The following is a 24237-nucleotide window of genomic DNA, read 5'->3' as shown; positions in this document are numbered from 1 at the left end:
CCCTTTTATTCTTCTGTTCTCATAAAAACAAAAACAAACCACAAACAAACCCACAAAAAAAACAACCTCTCATCAACTCCAATCCAAGATCAGATCACAATGTACTGAATTTAACGACTCCTCTTCTGAGCTAGCACTGACAGTGTAAATGAAGAATAGTTTATGTTACATATAAAAACAGTATAAGCCCTGAATTATACAATAAAAGTTTAGGTGGGTCATCAATAACTTCCAGTACACACTGGCAGATATTTTCTATGTTTTGTTCTTGGAAGTATTCTTTCAGCTCCCAGGAGGGTTGTATGGAATTCCATTCCACTTAAAAAGTGGGAAGTCTCGAGACGGGAAAGAAGCATTATGGTAGAACCTCACTATACTCCATGGTGGACTTAGTGATTGAATTTCTACACAAAAACAAACAAAGAAAAAAAGGTGTCTCAAAAAACTTCCCCAGCTGTCCAGAGATTAGGAAACCAAACCTGTCTTTCAACTTCACAGAGCTGAAACTGAACTGAACGTGCCATGAATAGCTTGATCAAGTCTGAATCACAGGTTTTACAGAACTTGTGACTAAAATAGCTCTATGAACTTGCATTACAACTGGCACAAAAAGCCTACCTCTCCCCCTACTTTTATCTGAAATCGAATTGTTTATCTCATTCCTTCCTCATACATCAGCTCCCTGTGATGAAAGCAAGGCAGTGATTAATACTTTTTGTTAGGTTGGTTCCAGTGACTTGAAATGAATTTGCACTGACTCCTTAAGCATGCCACCACACCCACCGCATGGCACTCCAACCATGCGAGGAATGCACAACAGAAAAAACATTATCTCAGGCGATACTTCATAAATCCATAGCAATAAAATTAACTGCACAATGTCCTCAAGCACAAATCATCTTCAGGAGGTTCTTCCTCCCTCTCTCTGAAAGAAAAGAGGCAAACCAAGAGCTTTAAAAACCTGGAGAACTCACGGTCTTCTGTCACTTGCACTCTGTGTTTTCCTACAGCTCATTAAGCAAAGCATGCTGTAGAAGACAGCAATGGAAAGCAGCCCAAACTCTTTTCAATTTTCTAATTACAAAGTGACACAATAAGAGATTTTATCCATGTCTTGCTCACATAGCTGTAATCTATCTTCTGCTACACCAGGAGCACAGATTTTTATCTACATTTACAGACTGTATTCTCTATGTATCCTTTTGCAGTGTAAAACCAAAACATACTAGATAAAGGATGGGAAGACTTGAATTAGTCTAGACACCGTCTGACAGCAAACTATACTTAACAATTAACAATATCCTTTGTACTAATTACAACTTGGCTTGAGTGATAGCTGCAATTTCTTTGCCTTTGGCATGACGGGAGGAAGATCAAGTGTAGAAAAAACAGCACTGACTTAGAAGTGATTCAGCACTGGATGTGGTTTTTCTTAATTACTGATTACCAGCTGAGACCTGGGAACCAACTAGACACTCAGAACTTGCCTCAACTGCAAGGAGTTGTTTGAACTCCTTTCACAGCCATCTACATGACATCTACACCAAGATGCCTCACGCTGTGTGCTCTGCTATCAGGTTTACAGATTAGGGAGAGACCTTTATTTCAAAGGTTTGTTGACATAACTAGATTAATCTACATGCTTTCTTTTTGCCAATACATGTAAAATTATATAAGCGAGAAGTCATTTTTCTTCAAATTGTAAGGTGTTTATGGTCTCTCCACTAAGGAGGTTTCAGTACCTCTCTTGGGGTAGCTAAGCAGACCTTTACATGAAAATAATTAGTTTATCTCAAAATGAAACCAATAAACAAGGTTATCTAAGACAACCACTCTGACATGTTACCAGATCCTGCAATATTACCCGTGGTTAAAATGAAAACAAACTCCAGGAACAACTTTACACCCAGAATGACCAGAGAGATCCATCCTGAGAGTAAGAGAGTTCAAGCTTTCATCCCAATCCAGGCTTATTTTTTGTAATCTGTCAATACATAAACTAAGACCGGCGCACTTTCCGTGCTCAGTTCGCAGGATCCCAAGACAGCCTCGGAGGTGCGTGGCTGCCACCCGCCCTCAGGGCGGCCCGGCCGGGGCTGCCGGCACCCGGGCCGGGCGGAGCCGGGGCCTGGCGGGGCCGGACCGGCTCCCGGCGCGGTGGGAGGCCGCGGGGGGGCGGGCTGGTTGCTGTCCGCGGCCAGGGGCGCACCCAGCGCGGGGGCGGGGGCGCGCTGAGGCGCCTGAGGAGAAGGCGAGAGACCGCGCTTCAGCCAGCGCTTCGGCCAGCGCGGCCCTGAGTGTGCGCACCGGAGCCGGCTGCTCCAGGGCAAAGGTTGCCGAGGCACATCCCGCACCTGCTCCCTGAGAAAGAAAAAAAAAAAAAACTACCAACACACCAACAAACTTCCTTATCACACAACGGCCCCTCCTCCTCACCCGCGCCGGGCGCCGCCTCCACCTCGGACCCGCCGAACCAGGCGCAGGTGCGCGGCCCCGCCGGCCACTGCGCATGCTCGCCAGCGGCAGGTGCGCGGCCCCGCCCTCCGCCGGCCCGCGCCCCTCCCTGCGGCGCAGGCGCCGTGCGGCCCCGCGCGGTTGCCCCGCCCCCGCTGGCCGCCGGCTGGGCGCGCGGCAGGTGCCAGGAGCCGCCGCGGCCCCGCCCCTTTCCCCCGTCTGAGGGCGGCGGCAGCAGCCGGCGGAGCGGCCGCGGTTGCCGGGGGCAGTTGGCGTCGGGCCGCGCTGCTCGCCCTCTCTCTCCTTCTGCCGCTCTCCCTTTCCCGCAGCGCGCTCGGGGGCACCCGGGGGAGAGAGAGAGAGGAGAGAAGACGCGATACCGACCCCCCGGCGGCATGAACCGGCCTCAGCGCGGGGCTGCGGGCAGCCGGGGCCTGGGCACCATGGAGGTGAAGAGCAAGGTGAGCGCTGGGCACCTCAGGGCGGCGGCGGCGCCGGGGCGGGAAGGAGCCGGCCCGGCCCGGCCCGGCCTGGCCCTGCCCTGCGGGGGCGTCTGGTCGCAGGGTCTGTGTGGGGATGGGGAGAGCTGCTGACTCACCTGCCGGAGGTGGCACCGGGGGCGAGGGGCCGCTGTCGGCCGGTGCGCGGCCCCGGTGGCGCTGGAGCCGTCGGGCTGAGGGAGGCGGCGGGGGCCGGGTCCCTCCCCACCTGCCCGGCCCCGCTCTGGCCGGGCCCTCCGCCCTCCCCGGCTGGTCCGAGGGGAGTGGGTGAGGTGCTGGTGTCGCTTGCTGGTGCGCTTCTGCGGGGGGACTAACGGATTTTTGAGGTGTTTTAAGAAAAGCAAGTTAGCCGAGTTTGCCCTTTGGTTCCTATACAGGCTAAAAGACAAACAGAGAAATAGATGTTTGGGGTAAGTTTCGGATATCTGAGCCCAAAGAGGTGTTGAGAGGTATGATTCAAACTCCAAAACCTGTTCTTTGTCTGAATTAGAAAAATAATACATTTGTTTAACTTATCGAGTGCTTCTGTACTTTTTTTTTGGTGGGCCAGAACATATAGCTTGCATTACTTGGTGGAGGTCAGCCCTGACTAGCTTATCTTAAAGTGGGACCTGCCTTCTTTGAAGGCTGTCTGAGGATTTTACACTGGCAATTGTTTTATGAGTGTATATCTCTATGTTACATCTTATACCAAAAGTTTGTCGATGCTTTGCACAATTCTTTAAGTTGTATCTGGATCTGTTCTTCTGTTCATTTTTCATGTGCTGATTAGTCAAAGTCTCGCTGACAGAACTTTGTTCTGAAAAAAAAAAAAAAGATTTTTGTTGTGGTTTGTATTTGTAAGATTTTGCTGACATGTCATTCTGCAGTTAACAATTGTAGAAGTGTTGGATGCACAGTATTAGGTGCAGCATCAATCTAGTAACTCAGGTTACGCACTGTGAACCAAAACTTCTTTTTCATTGTCTAGGCAAATTGCAAGTGCACCTACGTGTGGGAATGTGTTTTCTTCCATTTATGCAAAAATACATCTCTCGTGAGCTTTTTTAAACCTGGTCTACAGTCTGTCTGTATTCTGGACCTTCCTTTCCTGCAAATCAAGTGTTATACCAGCATTGGTATAGGTGAAGCAGTCAGGACTTTGTTGTGTGGGTCTTTTTGAGGATCACGTAACATAATGCTGAAACTTCTAGAAAACATATGGTTGGTCTCTACAGCTTGAATGATGCTAATTTCTTTAAAGTGTTAAATTAACTTTAATGTGGATAAAACCAGAAGGCACAGGAATACCTGATAGCCATGATTTCAAATACTAGTTAAGCGTAGCTGTTACTGTGCTTGGTGAAGTCCGTTTTCACCTGTGGTCTTGTAAGATTGAAAACAATCAGTACATTGTGTTTATAAATAAAATACTTGTTGCCTCAGCCCCAAACTCTAGGCTTACTGTTCCCCCATTGTGTTTTCCTTGATTTAAATCTGTCTAGAGATCGCCTGTGTGGTGTGTTCTTTGGTGTTTGTACAGGGAAGTGTAGAAGTTCTAATGGATAGGGACTGTCTCTTAAGTGTGTATTATGAAGCAGGTTTCAAGGCATTCCTAGAACTACTTGTCACTAATGCACTATTTAACAGCACCTTGATTTAATACAGCATAGGAGCCATCTTCCTTTTATGAAAATAAGCAATTCTACAGAGAAAGAAGAAAGGCTCGTGTGGGAGGTGGAGAGGACCCATTACTGTGGAGAGGTCTAGGCTTTGAAGGCTTATCAGCAATGTAGGGCTCTTTATTTAGATACTCCAAATCAATGATCTGATAAAGCTGTGCCAGTACAGCCCAACTGTAGTTGCAGTTACAGGAACAAAATCCTTTTGTTGGTCTAGTTTATTCAATTTGGGTAACTGGTCTGAACTTACCCTGGGGAATCCCCATAGTATTTTAATTCAAGTTAGCCTTTTCTCTTGTCATAGAAAATAAAGATTTATACCCCAAACTAGAGTTCCCGGGGATGGTATAACAGCTCCAAAATAAAGCTCAGGTTCTCTAGGTATATAATTCAGGTTTTTCCTTTCTTGGTTTTATGACTTGGATTTCATTCTGAAAAAAAAAAAAATCTAATATACCAGTAAGGCAGATGGTTGCTGTAGTTAATGTTCTATAACTGCTGGAGACCTACAGCAGCAGTATGCTGTGTTACAGAGGACTTGAAGCTGTCTCTCAGTCTTACTTCAGTGAGTATCTCTAGTAACTTCCTAGTATGCTCACATCGCTTGTACTGTGCTTCCCCAGATGAGTTACTGTGTAACAGCATGTAGCTGTAAAGAGCTCAGGTGGCAAGAAGCCTTCTCTTCTTAAGTTTGTCTCCTCCAATCTTTCATCTCCCCTAAACTACTTAAAAGTCGTCAGTGCAGCCTATTTAATCACATGGAGTGCAACATCTGATATCAAAGCGTTTCAGGGACTTAAACTATAAAATTGCATAGTTTTACTTTTGTCTTTATAATAATATTGAGCATATGGCAAACAGTGTTAGGAAATAATAGCCAGCTTATTAGTTTCTTGGTGTTTTTACCGACTATGTATAAAATAACGTGGAAAAAATAAAAATCACACGTTTGAAAATCTGACCCTTTGCATGCTTGTCACAAGAAACTTTAACTCACTTCAAATTGAGAGCAAGGTTGTGGGCTTTTCAAACTTTTATTACTGGATTATGTTGAAACTACGTTGTCTTTTGAAGCCAAACAATTGACATTGATGCCATGCACTGGCAATTCCTGTGGTATTCATTCTTCACATAGCTGAAGAAAGATCTAGGAGGGACACGGATAAAGTCTTTCACTGACGTCATGATGAAGTGTGCCGCTCCTGACGTGATGGGAGTTCCTCCTGCAGGCTTTTCTAAGCACGTATGAATCATCCCTTCTGCCTTATTGTTAGTTATTGTGGTAACTGGAGTATTTCTAGAAGAGGAATGTTCCCAGATAGTGCCTTCATTTGAACTTGTGGATGAAGTGGGCTGTGGGAAGGTGTAGCTGTTTTTCCTGCGCTGTGTTTGAGTTAGTGTGGTGCTAATGTGCCAACAATGGGGTCCTTGTCTCCTTATTTTCATTCCTTTGTTTATATGTGCAAACTCTAAAGCTTTTATTCTCTGAAAGGCTGTAATCAAATGTGAGGTAAAGGTTGGTCTGGAGGCTTGGTAATGTGCACCTTCACATCTACTCGGTGTAACCTATCCCCAAGTATGTGATACTGAGGCTCAAACTTTCAGTGAGTGTTTTGTTCCATGTGCCCTTCTGTTCTGCTTAAAGCTAAACTTGATAAAGAAATTATTTGAAGTCTTTAAGTTTACTGTAGGTCAGCTATAGAATTCACAAAAAATGCCACTAACTGACTTCTTTTTTTAGTGTTTAGTTTATTACCCTTTTAATTCATATACAAGCTGTTCTGCTTTTAGTAACCTGACTGCTGCTATCTCTTAATTACCTTTAGCATCTTTGGTATGTTTTGTGTGCCTGATATGGGGGTTTTGGAGAAATTTTTATCCAGTGTTCTGTTTGCTTTGGGTCCCACCCATGCAGGGCACGACACTCTAATTTTACCAGTTATTCTTGCTAAAATTCCAAATTGTCTGGTGTGCATCAAATGCTTACTCTTTTGTTTGCACCCAGTTTTGTCTTTTGCCTACCATCACCGAATCCTTGCTAGCTTTGTTTTTTGATAAGCGCCAGTGACTGAATGGTTTGTTGCGCATCTTCTGAATCTTGTGGTTATATCCAGGGTATAAACCAGACATTTTAAAAGACTATGTAATCAAGATTTGAGTCTTGATCATGCAGGGAAATCTTCTGAACACTCTCAAGGAGTAGCGGCTGGTTGCACCCTCTATATCTCTCTTTAGGTAAGAGCAGAAATGACTTGAGATCAGGTCACTAAAGCTTTACTGCACGTAGTCTGTACTGAAAAGCAGCAGCCATTCTTTGTAGTCTTCAGGGCAAAGTGGCTTTTTCATTTCTTGTCCAAACAACTGGGAATCTGAAAACTACTCAGTCTTGCATAGGTTAACCATAGCTGTGTGACAACTATACCTGCCATTCTAAAGTGCATTGAAATTTATTTGAAGAAGTTCCAGGTAGTCACATACCATGGGAGGTTAATAATAATCTTGGTTTTGAGCCACCAACATCGGTGCTGGCTATGAATTCTGTCCCTTACTGAGAGCATGGCTTTTTCATAAGCATATAAAAATCTGCAATTATTCTTGCGCTAGCTTTTCACTTTAATGCTAAGCTCCCATATTAGTGAATGCTCTGACTGAAATGGAACAATGAAAACAACTTTTGCATATTCAAAAGTACATGTTTTATCAGGACCAAAAATAGTTATAACTTTTTTTTTGAGAGAGGGGAAAAAAAAAGGAGGAAAACAAACTAAACAAACCACTTTAATCTGACCTTCTTATGCCACTTTGAAATTATTGATTGTAGTTTTTAGTGCACTTCCAATTCCACAACACTTCTGGTTTAACATTCAAATCATTCTATTGCTGTTAGATTTCTGTATTAATGATGTGAGATATATTTTGTTGTAGTTTGGAGCTGAATTCCGACGATTTTCTCTGGAGAGATCCAAACCTGGCAAGTTTGAGGAGTTCTATGGATTATTGCAGCATGTGCACAAGATACCAAATGTTGATGTTCTGGTGGGATATACGGACATTCATGGAGACCTGCTGCCTATCAATAATGATGACAATTATCATAAAGCAGTTTCCACGGCCAATCCTCTACTCAGGATTTTCATTCAGAGGAAAGGTAAGTGCAGTTGAAGTCTGTGAATCACCTGTTTATCCAGTTTTACTGTGCTGCAGTAAACAGTGTGACGTATAGAGGAAAAAAACCCCTCAGTCCTATTTCATAATGTTGAATTCCATAGTAATTATGGATCATGAAAGGTATTCACAAGTCATCTCTCTTGCAAGAGCTTCCTCAGGCAACCTATTTATACTTTGTGCTTTTCTGCTTGTATTGAGTTCAGTTAGATAAAGTCAAGTTAAATCTCTAGCAAATGCTTCTTTCTGGTTTTATGTAAGCAAATGAAAATAAACTTTAAACCTCTAGGGTTTTCTGCTCTGTATGTTGGATGCCTTTCACTTAAAATTCTGATCTTGATCAGACAAGAAGAGAGGCCATTACAGGATGGAAAGGAACCTTGAAAGTCTTATTACATGTAGTATTATATGTCGGTATAAATTAAATACTAACTTTGTAATATGCTAATTTTATCACACTTTCCTAGTAAAAACATTCTGAAGCTTTCAAAATTACAAGCTTATTTTGGGTAGCAAACCTTAAATGTGAATGCTGCTCCATTTGTTGATTTACCTTTAAAAATGGCATGTCTTCCAGGCACAAATTTCTTGTCTTTTTCCAATGTCTTTTCTGCTTTTGTTCGTGAAGGAAAAAGAGATCAAACTTGGAGTTGTACTTGTCCAGGAGAACATATTCAGTACATGCACCTGAAGGGGAGAGGAGAAATCTAGTGATGTGGTTTGATAATTTTTAATCCAGAGAAGCCAAGAAAACCTGATTTCTGCACTTGTTGGTTTTCTGCTTACTTACATACAGGTGTGAGTGTGCATGTGTTGTGTGTAGATAAACAAGCATGTGCATGCACAGCTCCTACCAAAAGACAGTCACCTGATCTTTGAGTAGGAGACTGCTTATCGCTGAGCTGTTTTATAAAGATGTGCACTATTTGCAGTTCTTGCTAAGACAAGGCTTTTTTTTCTTCAGAAAATACTTGGGTATTGGAAGCTTTTATCAACTTACCCACTCCAAAAAATGAATGAGCTCCACAACAGCCTGACACAAACCCAATATTCAAAAGCAGTGTGGCTGCTTGCCAGCTGCTATGTTGCTGGCAAAATACGTTTGCTTTGTTTGTACTGAGGATAGTATGGTCTAGTAAGGCCTGTGTTTTCAGTCCTGAGTTGCCAAAAGAATGAACTGTTTGCTTTAATAGAACCTAGAGGTAGAAAAGGTCTATGATTCCATTTAATCTCTTACAGTAGCCATATGACGAGAACAGATAAGCCACTTTGTCAGACTGAGATTATTGAGGTTGTATTTTAACACCATATGTTTTTAATTGTTACTAGTGTTACATTTATAACACCTTATACCTGTATTCAATGTACCTTTATTTAAAGTATGATTGTTTCTTATTACTCTGGTGCAAGGAATTGATAATAGAATTGATATAATGCACGAAACTAGAAATAAGATGAACCCACTTCAGTTTATCATGCTAAGAATTGATTAGTAGGAAAAGCCGTGTAAGAATGTATTGGCTGTCACCACTTTCCTTTTGACACAAGAGTCTTCAGGCTGTAGAGTTTAGGGGATAAAGAACCCAGGCTGGCATCTGAGTCCAGCACTGTACTTTGTTCTGAACTCATTGTGGCCGCTTTGATTGCTTCTGTTGATTAAACTGAGGCTTTGACTTCATGTGCACCTTTGCCATGTGGAACAGAGGTTGGTTTGATGGAAAATAAAGAAATAGCTTGACTCTGTATTTTATTTGTGAGAATTTACCTGTAATGAAAGCTGAACCGCAGGAGTTAAAGATATGCGATAATTTGTGCAGCATAATTTGTTTAGTGTGATTAATACGATTGCACAGATCTTAATTGACTGCACCTCTGAAACTGAAAATCAATTTCCCGAACAAATACCTGCTATTGATGGGGCTGCTTTGATCTGTGCTGTTCTGGAACTATAACTGATAAGTGACACAAGTTACTTTCCCATCTGCAAGGCAAAAAGCCACTGTGCAGAAAATAAAGTATTTGCTGTCTTGAAAGATACTAAATCTTATATTGTCTTACCTATTTAGAAGCTACATGTAATTTGTGAAAAGCTAACATAAGGTATGAGCAGACTACGATAAAATCTAGGATAAATAGTATTAACTTCTTAGTATATTGCATTTGAAGAGCATCTTAAGGGGTTGAAATGAGAGCAGCAGGATGCTTTTGCGATTTTATTAATAAGTGACAATTGTAATAACATAACTCCAAAATTTCTGAAATTTTGGAATGCCAGAGTAAGCGTTCTTTTCTGTTCAATTATTTTTTACTCCTTATTTACAAAAGCTAGAAGGCTGTCAGCCCTGAGCATTTATGTGTATTGGTTCATGTGGTAAGAAACCTAGAGATCCTGGAATGAAATAAAATCAAGTCACATTATTCCCCTTAGACTCTTCTGATTGTATTTAACTAAATTCCTTTGAAATATTTTGAACAGTTCCAGTGCTAAATGTAAACTGGAGCTTGATATTGCACAAGCCAAGAATGGCTATCAGTTTGTAGAAAACAGTTGCTTATTGGAACTTCATTCTGCAGTTTAACGGATTAACAGGTACTGTTGACATCTGGAATTTAAAGGTTAAACTAATGTATCCTGATTAAATCCAGATGTATGGGAGTCACTCTGTCTGTGAGAAAAATCTTACTGAAGATAAAATGGCAGGGGGGGGATGTAGTTCGCACAGGCCCGAAGGGCAGTTCGACATGGGGGATTTTGCATTGTAAATACAAGAAAAATACAGATAACTTAAAGGCATTATAATGAAATATATATTTTGCTAAAACTTGCTTGCAGGATATTAAATTATAATATACAACTCCTGCAAGCTCTGCATGTACATGGCTGAATATAGTAAAATGTGAGTTCTTTGGTTAATTCATTGTGCCTCTTGAGAGAGACTTTTTCACTGAGAAGTTTTATTTTGTTGAAAAGTAAGGCAAGCCGGCAGGTTAACTTCCTAAAACGATGTTTTGTTATAACTTCTGACTAAGTAAGAGGCAGAATTTGTTGGGGCTTATTTAAAAAATGCTAAATTTCATCTATATTCAAACGTACTCATGATTTGAGGGTTTTGAAAATTTAATTCATGAGGGGTAACTCTACACTGCTTTGCAAATAGAGCAGGAAAACATTTTAAATATATGTCTTGAACAATGTTAAATTGAAACCAGATTTGGCATTTGTGGGGTTTTGTTTTAAATCTCAAGTAATAAGTATATATAGGTTGGTGCCACCTTGAGCGTGAAACTGCGAAGGGAAAACTCATTCTTGCTCTATGTGGACGTTCTCCTTAACACAATCTGCAGTTAACACCTTGTCCTTTGGCTTTATGCCAGAATATTTTTCCACTGCAGCTTTAAACTGATTAGCTAGGTGCCAGAACAAAGATGCCTTTGTACTCAAGGATATTGCTTTAGAAAATTTGTTTAGCAGTGGAAGGAGAGGTTAAACAGAGTCATGATGCTTGGCTGAGATCTGGAGAGATGAGTTTTCATCAACCTTTCACTATTTCTTTTTCCCACAAATTCTGTAACCTCAACTGTGTATCATAAGGTTTGTGGTAGTTTTGAATTATTAGGCCACTAAGACTAGGTATTAATACAATGCAAACTGACTAACCTCTGGTGCTTTATAGTTTCTTAAATGTTTTGACAGGTGACTTGCAATTTTGGGATGCTTTTATTTCAACAATGTGTCACGTAACTTCAGTAAGTTTCTAAAAGCAAAAGCACCAGCTCAATATTAAGATTTCTGATTGTATATTTGTCTGATTTGTCTTCTGAAAGAGAATTTTAAAGTTCATCTCTTCCAATAAATGTTTTTCTAATCTTAGTTTTTGTTTTAAAAGCACTTTTGAATCTGCTAGTTCACATACAGATATATTTACATAATATTTTCAAAGCCAGTCCTTTTGCAACTGATCTTCATGTTTCTCTACTGACTGTGAAAAATTCGATTTGGACCAAAGTTTTAAGTCCTGTCCACTGGTGGCTGCGGGAAGGTGGGTTGGGCGATGACTTTAGTGAACTCTGTTCCTGTTGGGGAAGGTGGCCAGACTTGCCGTGTAGGGGCAGGATGGGATCCTGGTACGTCACCTGCTACCAAGGTGAAGAAGCTTTACAGCCCACTGTGGCAAGCTGGGAATGTCAAAGAGGATAGAACGTGTAACATGCCAGACATTGTCTGATTCTTTGACAAGAATCTGAATGTTCGCACTTCAAATTTAAGGCGAAAAAACCCCAAACTGAATACCTTTTGATGTTGTGATGTATGTGGAAGAGTACTTGAAAGAACATCAATACTGACAAAGTTTTGATACACTTTTTTTTCTGTGTACTGTTTCTAAGCCAAATCTTGTAATAAAAGCAGCAGAAACCTAGTGCTTCACTGGTACCAGTGTTAATACCTGTATCATAGAATCATTTTGGTTGGAAGAGACCGTCAGGATCATCAAGTCCAACCATAACCTAACTCTAGCACTAACCCATGTCCCTAAGAACCTCATCTAAATGCCTTTTAAACCCCTCCAGGGATGGTGACTCCACTACTGCCCTGGGCAGCCTGTTCCAATGCCCGACAGCCCTTTATGGGAAGAATTTTTTCCTAATATCCAATCTGAACCTCCCCTGGTGCAACTTGAGGCCATTTCCTCCTGTCCTATCACTTGCTACTTGGGAGAAGAGACCAACTCCCTGCATGCTCCAACCTCCTTTCAGGTAGTTGTGGACAATGATAAGGTCTCCCCTCAGCCTCCTTTTCTCCAAGCTAAACAGCCCCAGTTCCCTCAACCTACAGTTTTCATCAGCAGCTTGAACTCCAGCACAAATAAATTCTTCATGTGCAATTTTGATGAATTTTTGATGAATTTTGATGAATTTCTTTAGATGAGCTTACTCTAAAAAAAAAAAAAAAAAAAAGAAATAAAATGGCTTAACGTCTGAACAATATGGAACTAACCAGTCAAAATGCTTCCAACTTAATCCTTGGATCTCTGGAGAACTCCCAATGAACAGAGCTCCTCTGGAGAAATCTGGTGTTAGATGCCTAGAAATGTGTCACCGCGACAAACCAAAAAGAAACGAAGCTTTTGAAATGAGGCAAAATGATATGTCGTGTCCATGCAATGTCTCTCTGGTCTTTGGAATATTTTTCTTTAGTCTTGTTGAATTTGCCATTGATTGTGCAGCCTTAAAACCAGAGTTCCAAAGTATCAGAGATCTACACTAATTAGACAGCACCGCACAAAGAAGTTTATATGTCATTTTTGAGAGCACTGAGCTGCACAGCAGCTGCTGGGGGGCAGGGGGAAATCCGTGGCCTCAAAAAATAACCTTTGCACTCATTAACATTCTTAATTCTAATATTCAAGTCACCATTGTCTTTTGTTTGTCTACAATCTTCTCCTATACTATCACTTTCTTGCTGTCATTGTGTTACTTTGTATTTAGCAGTAAAAGATATTTAAAGCAAGACCCTTCTGTCTAGTATCTTATTTCACAATTGCCCTTTCTGAGTTGTTTTGAAAGTAATTGTAGTTCCAAATAAAAAAAGAGAAGCTGTTGCAACTCATTGAATTGCAAAAATCCTCCCAATGTATAATAACAACCAGATGTCTAACTTGAAACCGGTTGAATGGGTTGTCAGGAGAGAGAAGGGTAAAACTTCTCACACTTTTTTCTTTGATCATAAATTTTAAGCAAATATTAAAAGAATTGCTTCATGTCTGAAAAATCAACCTGTTTTCAGCAATGCAGTACAGCATTTTTAATGGTTTCAGTCATATATCCCAAAATGCATTTTACAGTGAGAATGGTAAGTTTGCATTTTTTGAGGTGTTTTACGCTTCAGACATAGTCCACCTGTTATATGCTTTGGTTTGGGAGGTTGGATTGGTTTTTATCAACCCACTCTTCAACACAACTGACTTAACACACTTAAGCATCTGAAGAAGAGATTATAGGCTATTTCTAAAGCTTTCTTGTTTGACGTTGAGATCTAATGTTATTTTAATTTAACCTTAAATCACTTTTTTCCTCCTGAACCTCTTTTGCTGAAGAACATGCTTTTCCAAGAAAACCTTTCAGACTCCCAAATAAACTAAAAACTATTTCCTGTATTCGCAATCATCTGATGTAATGTTCTCGAGCATAGCTAGCTACTTTCTCTGTTTTGCTTAAAGCGTCTGAAGAGTCTAAATACAATTGGTATATGTCCATATTTCTTCCTCTTAGCCCAGAAGAAAGTCTTGTGACGTACCAACTATCAATGTGTACTTTTTTCACCAGCAATTGACAGCTCTCCTGCAATTTCACACAACAGCATTTGCATAGTTATTTCAATTTACAGTTGAAATGTATAGCAATTATGTTACTTTCTTGGCTGTGGCATCTTAATGTGATACTACAAAGAAATCCCAGTTTCTCTGAGTCCTGGGGTTAGCGCAAACCCATTCTGCTTTATTACTTTTTTTATCCGCCGCAGAAAAAAAATCTGCAACATTGCAGAAATACAAGTGTAAATTCAAGGAAACTCAGATCTGAATGTGCTTTGGTTTATTGTTTTTTGGAGAGTTATAGAACACTAAAGAGAAAAATGGCAGCTTCCTTTGGTAAATAGGCATTTCAGACATCAGAATTTCTTCCACAGAACATACTCTCCATTTAAAATTTTTGTATGACTTGCATATGCTTTCCTCTTTAAAATTCTAGGCCACTTGCGTACTTGTGTCAAATTGTGGCAGTTACAGCATTGCTTGTATGAACAGTTTTGCTTGAAGTATTTGTGTGCGAAATCTCTTTGTTTCTGCTCCACAGCCATTTTCCCTCCGTTTGCGGGGGCGGGAGGAGGGTGCAGAATGGAATAAGCTTTCTGGAGTTTGAATCCAGGTCACTTGGCTGGCTGCCAGGCGCTGGGCAATCGTCAGCACCCTGGCTGCTTTCCTTCTTTCATTCTTTCTTTTCCAACGATCTGAAATCTGAGGAGAGAAAACTAACAAGTGGAATTATTCTGAATAAAATCAAAATGTTTCTAGGAACATACTCTTTCCATTCTAACCTTCTTCTCAAGCAGCTAGACTATTGTTCTTTGTGTCTCTACTGCTGCTAACTTGCTTTAATTTTTTTGTGTGCTGTCTTTGGTAGTAGGAAACCAAAAGTATTACAAACTTTAAATCTCATAATGTTAGAGCTCTTGTTTCATGTGTAGAGAGAAACATTTCTACAATAGTAAGCCAGAAACCTCCTAGATTAGATACAAAAACATGATAGCAATCTGGTATGGACCACGTATAAAGTGATCTAATCATCAATGTGCTATGTCTTACAGAAGATGCAGACTACAGTGCCTTTGGTACCGATACCATGACACGGAAGAAAAATGTCTTATCAAATGTGTTACGTCCGGATAATCACAAGAAGAAACCACACATTGTCATTAGCATGCCACAAGACTTCAGACCGGTGTCTTCTATTATAGATGTAGATATTCTTCCAGAAACCCATCGTAGGGTACGACTTTACAAATACGGAACTGACAAACCCCTTGGATTCTATATACGAGACGGCTCTAGCGTCCGAGTAACGCCACATGGATTAGAGAAAGTTCCAGGGATTTTCATATCCAGGCTTGTCCCTGGAGGTCTGGCTCAAAGCACAGGCTTGCTGGCTGTCAATGATGAAGTACTGGAGGTGAACGGAATCGAGGTTTCAGGAAAAAGCCTTGATCAGGTTACAGACATGATGATTGCAAACAGCCGTAACCTGATCATTACGGTAAGACCGGCAAACCAGAGAAATAACGTTGTGAGGAACAGTCGGACTTCTGGCAGCTCCGGTCAGTCTACCGAATCTAGCCTTCCAAGCAGCACGCCAAATATTTTAGCAAACTTCTTGCAAGGAGAAGAGGAGAGCGATGAAGAGGACATTATTATTGAAGACAGTGGTGAACCACAGCAGATTCCAAAAGCTGCACCTGCCAGCGAAAGCCTGGAATCGTTGACGCAAATTGAACTCCATGAGTCAACACAAAATGGATTCCTTCCTTCCGCTGAGATGAACTTGAATCATTCAGCAGGCAGCATCAGCATGGAACATGAAGTACAAGATCCAGATCATAAGTCATTAGAAGAAGATGGAACTATAATAACGCTATGAAGTGACATTGGTGTACTTTGTATGAAGTAAGGATGCCATACATGGTCTAATTTGGCTTAATATGTAATACATTTTATACCTCTCCATCTACCGAGCACTGCAGTTAGATTAAAAGGAGGGAAAAAAGTAAATACAGGAAGTTCAAAATTATGTAAGTTGACTAACTTTGGTTAATTCTGCACTTCAATGTAAATATTTCACAAAGACAGAAGACAACTGATAAATGACTGGAACTGGATGAGGGAAATTTTAAACTGAAAATGAAGGATAGTTAAGAGATGGCTGTGAGCTTTCTTTTAAAGGTACTTGATTTTTTTTTTTTTAAATGCAGAATACTACTGGTTTTATAGAAGTAAACTTCCATTGTTGTGCGAGGTTGATTATCTAATGTACTGTGGTTTCATGTTCATCTGAAGTGCTGCTTACATATGACGGAGCTGCTTTAGCCACTTCATTCCTGTTTTGGACTGTTATTTAGCCGGCAAAGCTCTGTGTGGGAGGAAACTGAAAAACAAGCAGGAGGTGGGGTGGGAAGAGATGTTCTTGGTTGGTCCAGTTGAGCAAGAGGGATGCGTGATAGTGGTCCGCACCTTGACAACTGTCAGGATTTGAAGGCGGGGGCTTCTGAAGTGGGGCGTTCCATTGTAAGTGAATGTGCAACCACGGCCTCGTTAGTCATGCATCTTTGCTGGTTTTAATGGCCAGATAAGTTTACTTTTAATGACTATGATTTTGAAATTCAAATGTGAAAGTCTTAACACTTATGTATCAAAGACCTGTTCTCATTTTAGTTTGTAATATTTAAGGATATCATTTGATTTAGTTGCTAATCCTGGTAAATTTCAAAGAAATCAAGTGTAAGTTTAATGCTATGGAAATAACATAATACAATCTAAGTTAAAATTGCAGTCCTGGTAGAAGTTTAAAGGTTTCTACTAGCAAAGGTTTGTTGTAGCGAGTCTGAATTATGTAAAAAGCAACTCTCTTCAAACCTGAACAAGTTAAGACATCTTAAATCAAGTGAAATCCCTGGATTGAAAAAAAAATGGTGTAAACCAGAATGAGGCTGTAATAGAACTTGCTTGAGCCATGTGATATTAAATTATTCAGTATAATGAACTGAACTGTAAATGCTGATCTTTCTGTGTACCACTGGCTGGGTGTTTTGAATATTACAGAGTTGCTGTATGTAAAACAAAATACTGATGACAAGTCCTGATGCTGCAAACACATAGGTATGCATATAATCAGTTGCAAACTTCCTAGGAGAATTGCAGGGAGAGGCTTCTGGTGTTATTTTTCCCCTTTCCCATTTTAGTGTCTCCTGCATTGCCACTTGGGCAGTCAGGTCCCAACCTGACCCTTCTCTGGGAACATCAGTTATGGCAGGAAAATGAGATGGGGACTGAACAGGACTGGGGAGAAGGATGGATGGAGCTTCTCGCCAGGGCTCCAGCAGGCTGTGCCAGCTGCTAAGAAAGAAGTGGGATGCTGCCAGGTCTGTGCTGTGCTTTGTCCTTGCCAGAGCCAGGAGTCGAGGTTCTTGAAGTGTCTTCTACCCTGTGGGGAGACATGATGAGTGGGAAAAGAGACAAACCCCTTTCTGTCTGTCTCTCAGTCTGTCTTAGGGAAACATCTACCTCTGGTAACTTTACTAACAAGACACTAACTGTAAGTTTAATGTTGAGGCATCTGTAAAAGTCTTTATAGGGTATCAGAGGCTAAAACTGTATTTAAGTTTTTTGTAATGCTATAAACATCAGAAATTACTGCTGCTTAATTTTACTAAATGTAAATTTTAAATTCGTATCTCAAGAGCAGTAGTGTATTCCAGCCTTCAATGCCGTTGGAGTTGAAGTCTGGTAGATGTCAAGAAAGGCTGGATTCATGCCCTTTTTGATTTATGGAGAGTTGACATAACAGACAATGGTACTCTGTAAATACAGGTTAGAGATCTGCTTCATTGGATTTATTTATGGTTTCTTCAGTGTGCATATGGAGAGGCCCTGGAATCTTTTCCAACATGAGCAAGAATTTTGAAGTGTTTTACTTATTTTGCTAATAATTATTAAAAATTAAGTAACTACATCCTCAGCGTGAAATGAGGAGAATAAATATTCATTTTGCAACGTAGGCTTTAAATATACATTTTCTGGCCATGCTGCTCTACACTTCCTTTGGTTAAGGAAGATCGTTTACTTTAAAATGTCTTTTTTTTTCCTTTATCAAAATATTTTCCTTCCTGTATGAAATCATCAGTGGAGGGTGACTTTCGTTTATTATGCTAGTTTGCACTTCTGTGCCTTTTTTTTTTTTTTACTTGAATGTATTTTGAATAATCTAAGGAATAAAGGCACTTGGATGAGAAGAGAAAGGAGGTCCACAGATACAGAAGATGAACTGGTAGTGCACTTAATACAGTGTAATGTTTTCAGTGGAAATACATTATGGGTCTAATGTGGTACGTTAGTATTTTGCAGCTTGGATAATGGCCCTGAGCTATTAACTTACACGGGCGGGTGGAGTCTGAGAATGCTCGTGTTGCGAGGTAACTGATTGCGTAGGTACAAACAGCCCAGGTTAGCGAGCTGCTAAACTCCGTGTTACCCAATCTGTACTTACCACAGATGCATGAATATTTTGAATATATATGCCAGTATTAAGGACTTGTAGAAATTTACCTAGGGTCCTACTCTAAATTGCATGAGAATTCACCTCTTAGGACCTTTCCTGCAAACTGATGAATCTAAATGCGAGATAATATTCTTTTTGACACGTACCATGGTCTGTTTTCAAGAAATTGATGATGTGTAGTAAAACTAAGAATTTGGGATTTGATAAAAACTTTAAAGAATAACATAAAAATGGGATTTTAGAAGTGTGTATTTACAGTTACGGTGACAGACTGCACAGCATGTAATTGCTTAATGCTGCAGTTACCACAAAATATCTAAAGTTCTTCCATATCTTACTAATGCATACACTGTTAATTACAAAATATTGTAAATTGTTGCTTCAGGATGATCAATGGTTGATTATGAGTGGCTAAACTTAATTTTATATATAAATGATACTGGGGTTCCGTATATGGTTTTTTAAAAATATGCTGATATTGTTAGCCTTTCGTTCACTACCTCCTAAATTTTTAACACCTTTACAATTTTCTCCTTGGAAGAAAATACTTAAAGGCTTGACTGTTTTATATAGATTTTATCTTTAGCTAAAAGAGAGAAGAAAAAATCCAAAAGTGATAGTGAGGATGCTACGCATGATTGAAAATATTACGCTGCTATCAATGTAATCTTTGTGTATTAAGTATCCTGTATATGTAAATTGTATTTCCAATCCAGATTTTATAAATTAATTTATAAATATCCAAATTATTTCAAAATGGAATGGAAGACTAAAATTCCTTTGACTAGTGTTATATGTTGTGTACCTGCACAATGGGGGGACAAGTCATTCCTTACTTGTGACTGGGAGATTTAAGTGCACCTTAATAGGAAAAAGAACAAATTCTTGATAGAATTAAGATGCATTTACTTGGAAGTTCTGCTATGGTACTGGATAAGTCAAGCCTAACTGTGAATCATATGTGTTTTTCCACAGCTGAATTAAATTTAGGACAATGTTCTCACAAGCTGTCTTTAACATATGTGTATTTTTGTGAATATTATGTATTTTCTAATGAAATTTTACTTGCAATGTGATTTTTACATGAATGAACTTGTTTAAAATGTCAAATATCAGTATTTTTCTTACAACTTCAATGTATAATGTACATTGGTATCTCACTGAATGAAGACTGATTTTACAAAATCAAGCTAGATGTAGTTGTATATTAGTCTTATATTTTTACAGACTGGAATAATAAACAGAAATAGAAATAAAATGTTGTGGGTTTTTTTTTTCAATTACTTTGTCAGATAAGTAAAAATGAGGAAGAATGTATCTTCTTACTCTCAAGTATGAAAGTAGATGGGCTTCATTTATTATTTCTATTTTTTTTTTTCTCTTGGGCAGCCACGTGGGCTCTGTTTTCAGAGCAGTTGCAAATATTTGCTTCCTCCGCTCCCTTCTCTGGAGCAGATCTCTACACATGGAAAGTGTAAGTGCTCAAAACTTTTGTTCTTCAGTCCCATCCACTAACCCGTGATGTGCTTATTCCTACAGTAGCTGCAAATAACAAATCTTGCATTGTACCACTCGCCTGAGGACTGCTCATGGCAAAGTTTAGGTCCTGAGGCCTGGGGGATGGTTCCTTATCTTCTGTCGCCTTTGTCAAGTGCTGCTGGTGACGTGGAGCTTTTCACTGTTACTGTAAGTATTTGGTATAGCTGTCTGTATCGAAGTTTTAACTTGAACCCTTTCCACTTCCAAATGTTTTCTCCCTTATCTAGTGCCTTGACAGCCCTTGTAAACATTTACCTAGTGATAAAAGACTTGAGTTTTGTTCAGCCTTTGTGTAGGGCTTTTGTGACTGCTGGTGTTGGGGCAAATCATATGACTTCTGTTCTATACCTTCCTTTCATATATGCGTGACTAGTTTTATTTCTATGGTTCAGTACTTTTCATACTGGCCTATGGAGCTGTGGGAAAGTGACAAAAAGATGGAGAACAGCACTACAGGATCTTAATATTGGTATGCAGCTGAAAGAACCCTTCATCTACTTATCAGTGCACCTGAGTCTGAACGTCTTGTAGTTGGAAGAAATTTCTTTAGTTTGTGCAGAAGCTGACGGCTCACTCCTCTCCTAAAGGAATGCTGAAATTGGTCTGGTATTCTTGAAATGATGTGAGCTTTAAAAATTCGTCCTGCCTGTTTTAAAATTCAGGTGTAGTATATTTCTAACTTCAGAACTTCTATCCAAATGCAAAATGCTCTGAAACTGGAAGAGATTTCAAAGTTACTGACTCTTCTTTAACGTGAATTGTTGTGAGAGCAAGTAACTTTGTAGTATTGCTGCTGAAATTTTTCAGCTGTAAGGTGCTTTGAGTAAATTAGCAAAAATGAGGAGCAAAATCTGAAGGATTTCAGACTGCAAGATTAAACAGTGAAATGGCAAACAGTTCAGTGTAGTATAAATGTGCATATGTGGGGAAAAAAAATCAATTTTGCATATGTAATGGTGAATGCCAAGCACAGTGTTGCTGTACAAAACCATGATTCAGCAATGCTTTCAGTATAGTGTGCAGCTCTAGTTGCTTATTTTCAAAAGGGATGCCAGGCTGGAAAAAAGTGATGTTATCATTATGTTATAGGATGTTTTCAGTATAACAAAACTTAGGAGGAGAGGGCTGATCAACCTGAAAAAGATTGTAAAAAGCAGTAAAGCTGTTTGTAAACAGTTTTGTGTGAGGAAATTAAATAACGGATTGGAAAAGTACAGTTGAATATAACTTCCACTTACCAGCTTTGAGTTATTTGGTTCACAGTGAATTTTATCTCCCTAAGAAGTCATTTTTAAGGAGGATAAAAATATATTGAATCTAGAGGACTCCATTTCATGCAAGGTATACTTCCACAGCATTAGTCTAGTGTTGACCCGACCTCTCTGCAAACGCATCATCTCCTCCAGTGTTCCCTGGTCTGGGAACGTCCGTGGGGCAGGACGGGCTCTGTGCAGCAGGAGCACCGACTGTGCAGCTGGACCGTCTGTATCCATCAGGGTTTCTGCCCCCACCAGCAAGCTTCCATGGCTCAGACCATTTGTCCGAAGTAAAACCCACTGAGAATCAGGGGGATGGGTTATTGCAGGATAAAAGACTAAGGAATGTGTCCTCAGGAATGTGTATATCCATGCAGATAAAGTGAGCTTGATAGGGGGCTTTAGGCTGTATGAGAGCCGAAAGATTAATGCTAATATTGACCTGGACTGAATCCGCAGTGGAGGGGTGGTACAGAAGCTAATCCAGGACACTTTAAGGGAATGAGACTAAAATGCATATTCATGCAAGTCAGCAACACTATTCCTACAAATCACTGTAATCCTCAGTGGTAGTTTTCCTGAACTAAGAAACTAACTGTAAAGGAAGGCTCTAACTTACCCTATTGCTGCCTTCTTGAGGGAGGAATGTCGCTGTTAAGTACCATGCAAGAACACATCTATCCTTGAAATGCCACCAGTACTTCACTTTTTGCAAGGTGATGAGCTCTTAACAAGATTTTTAGGACTTCAGTTATGTTATGAAATTGGAAACTCATGTATGGTTGCAGATACAAAGACTTTCTGGGATTTTCATAAGTAATCAATTGAAAATCCCCCCTTCTTCGGTGTAACAACAGGAGAAAGATTTAGGCTAGTGCCAAATACCCCTTTGAATTTTCTCGTTATCTTAAAACTAGCTGTGGCATTCTAGTTTCAGACCTGTCCGAATTACTTCTGATAAACTTGTGTTCCTTGCAATGCAAGTATCAATATTCAGATACTATTATGTAGTTGTTGCATGTGGTAATGCTAGAGAGGAATAATCAGCTTCAAAGTAGCTTCATAAATGGCTTCCAAGACTAGCATGAGGAAAAATGTGTTGGACGGCAACAGTATTGTTCTTGGGTGCTGTAGAGGTATGTGAGAAATGGTACAGCTGGTTCTTGAAGAGGCAAGATTGTAGCCAAGATTTAAGAATTCAGGCTCCTTGTGCAGCGGTGATAGATCTCTTGTGTACTTTCCCTCTCAAACAGGAGATAAATTTGTCTCTGAGGACTTAATGTCATATGCTTGGTTTTAAAAGTGCTTTAGAAATATGAAGCACAAAGTGATCTGAAGTGCTGTGCTATTTAACCAGCATTTCTTCTTACAGCAATTCAGAAGTGTTGCTAATAAAATACTGTTTCCTGTCCTTCCAATTAACATTCCTTTCTACTTGAACTACCATTTTATTACCTGATAGCATACGGAAATACCTTGCATTTCATCAGTGTGAAAGACTTGTATCAGGCTGTGTGATGTTACATTTAAGAAAGTATATAAGAACATATTTATTGCCCTCACATTTGCTTTCTGCAGGAGAACATGGTTCATTTTCTCTGTGGTGCAATGACTTCTTCATGCTTCCTTTTGAGCACCTGGTAATACCTAGTTACTGATATGGCTTTTTTTCCTAGTCACAGTTGCATTGGTGATGCTGAGAAACAGGGAACAGAGTTTGAGGGACAGACAAGAACAGCAGATGATGCCGAAGGAGCTAGAAAAGGTAGGGACACCATCCAGTGCAAGGGTTCATGCTCGTATAAAAAACATTTTATTGGTGTGGTTACAACAGGCAAAGCTGATGTGCATCATAATCTGGCATGTCTAAATCAGTTTTGAAAATAAATAGCCTATTTATTCAGAGCCGCAAGACAAAACGGAGATAAAAGTAGGAAGCAGATTTGCTAACCAATGAGGTAACAGTCCTAGCATATCGTAGAAAGGAATACTTAATTTTGCAATACATAAGGTAAGGTTACATAAAATGCTTGGACTTGCAATTCAGAAATTTTAAATGCCCTAATAACCTTGTTATTAAGTCTGCCATTCATACGCTTTCTGTCCTGTTCTGTAAAATGAGAAAAGCAGATATATTTTGCAAATTTATGAACAAATGAGCTAAAACTTAATGCAAAAAGACCTACTTCCAAAAGACAATTTGGGTGGTTTATTAAACACTGAAATGTTGTTAACTGTCTTTCAAAAATACCTCAAGTGGTTAGTAACTGGATCTGTATAATGTAGAAAAACTGTTTGGTTTCGAGTCATCCTACAAAGTTATTATATTGAAAAAATGAAGTAATTCAACATGTGGCTTCACTTGTGTTTTGACTGTACTTAAAACTGATAAACTTTTAGGGTAGTGAAGACAGAAGAGTTATTCTAACCATAGAGCTGAGATGCAGAGGTCATGAAGCCATTTGGTTGTAGAAACAGAAATACCATGTATGATCTGTGCTTCTAGCACTGTTTTCTCTTGAGAGGTTTCCCCTGTAGTAAATAGCTCATGGCAGTACATGGCATAGTCTGTGTGAAATCATCAGGAGGAATCAAAGTTGATGTTATACTTTTAAAGGACCTGAAGCATTCCCCTGGTTCCTTGTGTTACTTCTAAATCTACCTCCTCGGGCTCTTCCTCCTATGATAGATAAATTAGTTTTGTAACAATACGTGATGTACAAGATGTTAGGAATATTTCATTCTGATCTGTTAAGGCTTCCCAAATACACTTTCCAAATCTCACCGAAGTTTTATCTGGTACATCTTTCCCCTGATAGAAACACTTCTTTTAAAAAT

At 39.8% G+C, this 24237-nt stretch overlaps 2 protein-coding genes across 2 annotated transcripts; one reads left to right on the top strand and one right to left on the bottom strand.

Annotated features, from left to right (window-relative positions):
- Positions 1-1970: 1970 nt before the first annotated feature.
- On the bottom strand, positions 1971-2851 carry LOC135994667 (proline-rich protein HaeIII subfamily 1-like). Its single transcript, XM_065645423.1, has 2 exons — positions 2475-2851; positions 1971-2361 (listed from the first exon to the last, which is right to left on the bottom strand). Exons 1-2 carry the CDS (start codon positions 2849-2851, stop codon positions 1971-1973), a joined length of 768 nt encoding a protein of 255 aa, XP_065501495.1.
- PARD6B (par-6 family cell polarity regulator beta) lies at positions 2850-15970 on the top strand. The gene is made up of 3 exons (XM_065645832.1): positions 2850-2915; positions 7541-7763; positions 15144-15970. The coding sequence occupies exons 1-3, from the start codon at positions 2850-2852 to the stop codon at positions 15968-15970; spliced, it is 1116 nt and encodes a 371-aa protein (XP_065501904.1).
- The last annotated feature ends 8267 nt before the right edge of the window (positions 15971-24237 follow it).

The sequence above is a fragment of the Caloenas nicobarica genome, chromosome 15, assembly GCF_036013445.1.
Source record: "Caloenas nicobarica isolate bCalNic1 chromosome 15, bCalNic1.hap1, whole genome shotgun sequence".
Classification (NCBI taxonomy): domain Eukaryota; kingdom Metazoa; phylum Chordata; class Aves; order Columbiformes; family Columbidae; genus Caloenas; species Caloenas nicobarica.
The sequence above is the reverse complement of the archived record's forward strand: the minus strand, read 5'-3'. Positions and strand labels throughout refer to the sequence as shown.